This window comes from Quercus suber, unplaced genomic scaffold (assembly GCF_002906115.3).
Source record: "Quercus suber isolate HL8 unplaced genomic scaffold, Cork oak 2.0 scaffold_68, whole genome shotgun sequence".
In the NCBI taxonomy this organism is placed as follows: domain Eukaryota; kingdom Viridiplantae; phylum Streptophyta; class Magnoliopsida; order Fagales; family Fagaceae; genus Quercus; species Quercus suber.
In genome coordinates, this window is record NW_027069533.1 from 1,414,464 (window position 1) to 1,418,635 (window position 4,172).

General features: G+C 43.5%; 1 protein-coding gene across 1 annotated transcript; it reads right to left on the minus strand.

The window, feature by feature from the left end:
- Positions 1 to 1,257: 1,257 nt before the first annotated feature.
- Positions 1,258 to 1,955, minus strand: LOC136067349 (uncharacterized). Its single transcript, XM_065773076.1, has 2 exons — positions 1,476 to 1,955; positions 1,258 to 1,392 (listed from the first exon to the last, which is right to left on the minus strand). The coding sequence occupies exons 1-2, from the start codon at positions 1,953 to 1,955 to the stop codon at positions 1,258 to 1,260; spliced, it is 615 nt and encodes a 204-aa protein (XP_065629148.1).
- Positions 1,956 to 4,172: the final 2,217 nt, after the last annotated feature.

The following is a 4,172-nucleotide window of genomic DNA, read 5'->3' on the forward strand; positions in this document are numbered from 1 at the left end:
TGTATCTGGTTGTATCCCGAGAAGGCGTCCATGAACGTCAACAACTTATGTCCGGCAGTAGAGTCCACAAGCTGATCAATTCTTGGTAGAGGGAAACTATCTTTTGGGCATGATTTATTCAAGTCTGTGAAGTCCACACACATTTTCCACTTCCCATTTGCTTTTTTCACGAGGACGACGTTGGCAAGCCAATCAGGATAATAGACCTCCCGGATGAATCCTGCCTTCAGCAGTTTATTTACCTTGTCTGTGACAGCTTGATCTCGTTCTGGGGCAAAAACCCTTCTCTTCTGTTTGACGGGTTTCTTCTATGGATCCACGTCCAGCTTGTGCTGGATGACCTCTGTGGATATACCGGGCATGTCCTCATGGATCCATGCGAAGATATCTTGGTTCTCTTTTAGGAACTGGACTAGTCTCGACTTCATCTCGGGGCTTAGCGTCGTCCCTATCCTCGTCGTCTTGGTGTCTCTTCTTTGTCCAGTTTAATTGTTTCCAAGGCTTCTATTTTGTCTTCTTCTTTCTCTTCAATCGTCCACGTGTGGTTTCCTTTTGTAGCCAAGACGGCCTGGTAGCATTCTCTGGCTAAGACTTGATCGCCTTTTACTTCTCCAATCCCGTTGTCCGTTGGGAACTTCACCTTCAGGCAGTAGGTGAACATGGCTGCCTTCCATTTGTTGAGTATGGGTCTTCCAATAATCACATTGTAAGACGAGGGGTAGTCTACTACTAAAAAGTCTATTTGGTGAGTCAATTGCTTTGGGTAGGTCCCCACCGTCATCGTCAACAACACTATGCTCTTGGGATATACTCTGTCTCCACTGAAGCTGACGAGAGGGGTTTCAAATGGGCGCAGTCTCTTTGGATCTAACTTGAGCTACTGAAATGCCAGGAGGTAGATGATATCTGCTGAGCTACCGTTGTCTACGAGGATTCTTTTGGTGTTGAACCCTTTTATGGTCAGCATTACGACTAACGGATCATTGTGTGGCTGCTTCACTCCTCTGGCATCTATTTCATTGAAAGACATATCTTGGTCCGTCCGTCGCTGCTTGGACCGAGGTATCATATAGACACTGTTCACTTGCCTTTGGTGGGCTTTCCTGAGGGACTTAAACGACCCCCCGGTGGTTGGGATTGGCAGCTACTGTCCCTGGACGAGGATTCGTGTTGGTTCTTATTTTCGTCTTGAAATTTACTGTATTCTCCCTTCTTCACAAACTTCTGTAATTTCCCTTTCCGTATCAACTCCTCTATCTATTCCTTCAAGTCCCGACAGTCTTCTGTATAATGGCCATGATCCTTGTGAAATCGGCAATACTTATTCTTATCGCGGACGTTAGGTGATGAATGCAATGGCCGCGACCATTTAAGGTAGTGTTCGTCCTTAATCTGTGTTAAGATTTTGTCAACGGGCATAACAAGAGGAGTAAGTTTTACCGTCCTTAGATTTTTATCATCTCTCCTTCTATTACCGTCATTTGTCCGACGATCTGGGCGCTCCTTTTTCTGTCCCCTACGTTCGTCCTCCTTCCTTCCTCTGTCTCCTGGATTTCTGTATCCCTTATGGCTGTTAATGCGTCTTCGGCATTCATGTACTTCTGTGCTTTTATGAGCATTTCTGCCATCGTTTTTGGAGGGTTCTTCACGAGTGAAGCCACGAGATCCCTAGACTTTAGACCTGCTTTGAAAGTAGTCAGCTGCACCTTATCGTTTGCTTCGTCCACCTCTAGGGTTTCCCTAGTGAAGCGCTTCACGTACGACCGCAGGGTTTCTTTTTCTCCTTGCCTGATGGTAAGCAAATAATCTGTTGGCCTCTTGGGACGCTGTCCTCCAATAAAGGGTCGTAAGAAGGCATTACTCAATTGGTCAAAGTTGTCAATGGATGACGTTGGCAGCTTGGTGAACCATTCCCTTATAGCTCCTTTAAAGGTAGTAGGAAAGGAACGGCACATTATCTCGTCAGGGGGCTGCTAGAGCCCTAGAGTCGTTTTGAAGGTGTTGAGGTGATCTTGTGGGTCATTGAGCCCGTCAAATGGTTCCAGCTGTGGCAGCCTAAACTTCGACGGTATTGGGCATCCCAAGACCGTGACTGTGAAAGGCGAGTCTGTTGCCCTTACCAATCTACCCACGTTCTGGTCTGTCTTTTCCCTGATGGCATTTTTCAACTCGTCCATCTTTTTCCTCATTTCCTGAAGAAGATCTGAATTTTGGTCTCCTGGAGTAGTAGGCCTTGGATGACCACTTCTCCTGTGGCTATTTCCCTCGTCCTCCATGTTGTTTTTGGATCGATTCTCCTCCTGTTGAATCTGTAGTTTCATCTCCTGATTTTGCTTGGTGAGTTCCTCGACAACGGCTATGAGAGGTTGAACCTGCTGGGCTAAGGCTAGGAAATCTTGGTTGGATTCCATTTGAAAATAATAGTTGATTGGAAACTACTTTCTCGAGTCAGAACACGAAAATGTCGTTCCCACAGACGGCGCCAAACTGATGAAGCGTAAATTCGTCAGTCAATCATCAGGTGGAAGAAATCTCCGGTCACTGGTATGGTGCCTGCCACAGAGCCTCCGATGCCAAAGTCAGTATATAATGTTATTCGAAACTGGACCAAGTAAAGATAAAAGTCTCTTAGTATGTATGTACCTTGTCATTGGCAATGTGTGGGCTTTTTATACTCTTTCATGGCCTCTAGTCGTTGGAGTAGTTATGGAGATCTTAATGCTCCTTCTAGTAACGTTTGGGGGCAATGTAATGTGGCATCAATGTGCTCCAACAGTCCATACAGTTGGCCTTCTAACCGTTCTGGGTTTAATTAACTGCATTGAATGACCTGGATGTCTTCATCAGGAATGTGCATGATTATTTCGTCAACCTTGAAGGTGTCTTCGTCCACAAATGGGGTCGTCCGTGTGGGACGGACTCGTCAGTCCTGTCAGCTAGTCTTCGTTCAACCTTTTTAGAGTCAAATAAGAAGATAAGCATATGGAAACATTGTTGCCCGATGTGACTAAACATTATTGCATGGTGATTAGGAGAGAAAGGGTGATTAACAAATTAATAGCAAGTCTTCGTCTTTTCCTTTTTATTTTTTTTAGAAGAAATTAAAAGCAAGTCTTCCTTTAACCTTTTTAGAGTCAAATAAAACGATAAACATGTGGAAACACTGGTCCCTATCGGCTATCGTGCATTGTTGCCCAACGTGACTACACATTATTGCTTGGTGATTAGGAGAGAAAGTGTGATTAACGTTTGGGATTATGACTGACCATGCCGGCCGGATTAGGATTTGGTGCAATACTGAGGGTATTGCACCGGGTGCAATTTACCCTTCTCTCTATTACAAAATTTTTTCACAATTCACTTTTTAAACTTTTACTTTTGTTAATTTTTTTTTCTTAACTTTTTTTAATAATTAATGGTTGAGATTAAAAGTTGCTTTTTGCAACTATTAATCTCAACCATTGGTAGTAATTGCTTCAGGTGCAATACCCTAAGTATTGCACCTGATCTCAATCCCTGGCCTATTATATATAAGAGTGCAAAGGAAAGAGTGATGACGTCACAGTGCTGACCTGTGATGATGTTACTAGAGCTGACATGGTAGATCCAAAGGCGTGAGGCACGTGAATGTGGTTGGTGGCACATGGGTGCATGTGTTGTGATATTGAACCTTATGGTGGCGCATGAGGGCTTGTTGAGCTTCGAATTGAGTTAATTCTAGTTGGGTTTTTCTCGGGATTGTCCAATCTATCAATTTATGCCTTTAGTTCGGCAATTTGATGAACAGAAGGACTAGATTTAAGAGTTGCAAAGGCTGTAAAGTTTGGCAGAGGTTTGGTAGTGGTAGCTCACTTCTGACAATGTGTACTGGACGAAGGCAAGGGCAACAAGAGGACGTTGGAGAAGACCACAAGTGCCGGAAGGTCAGAGCAATGGCTCTGATACCATGTTAAAGATATAAAGTGAGAAATAAAGACTGAATAGTCTGTATATTGATGTATATTATGTGTATTCGACATTGTACAATGAAGAGCCTTATATAGGCATAGTATGTGTGTGATAGGACAAGAATATATTGACCCCTTTGGTAAATTAATCAATTAATTAGCCAAGTGAAATTAATTAGATTCAATTACATGCAATAAGCGTGGTAGCACAAACAAATCACCAAA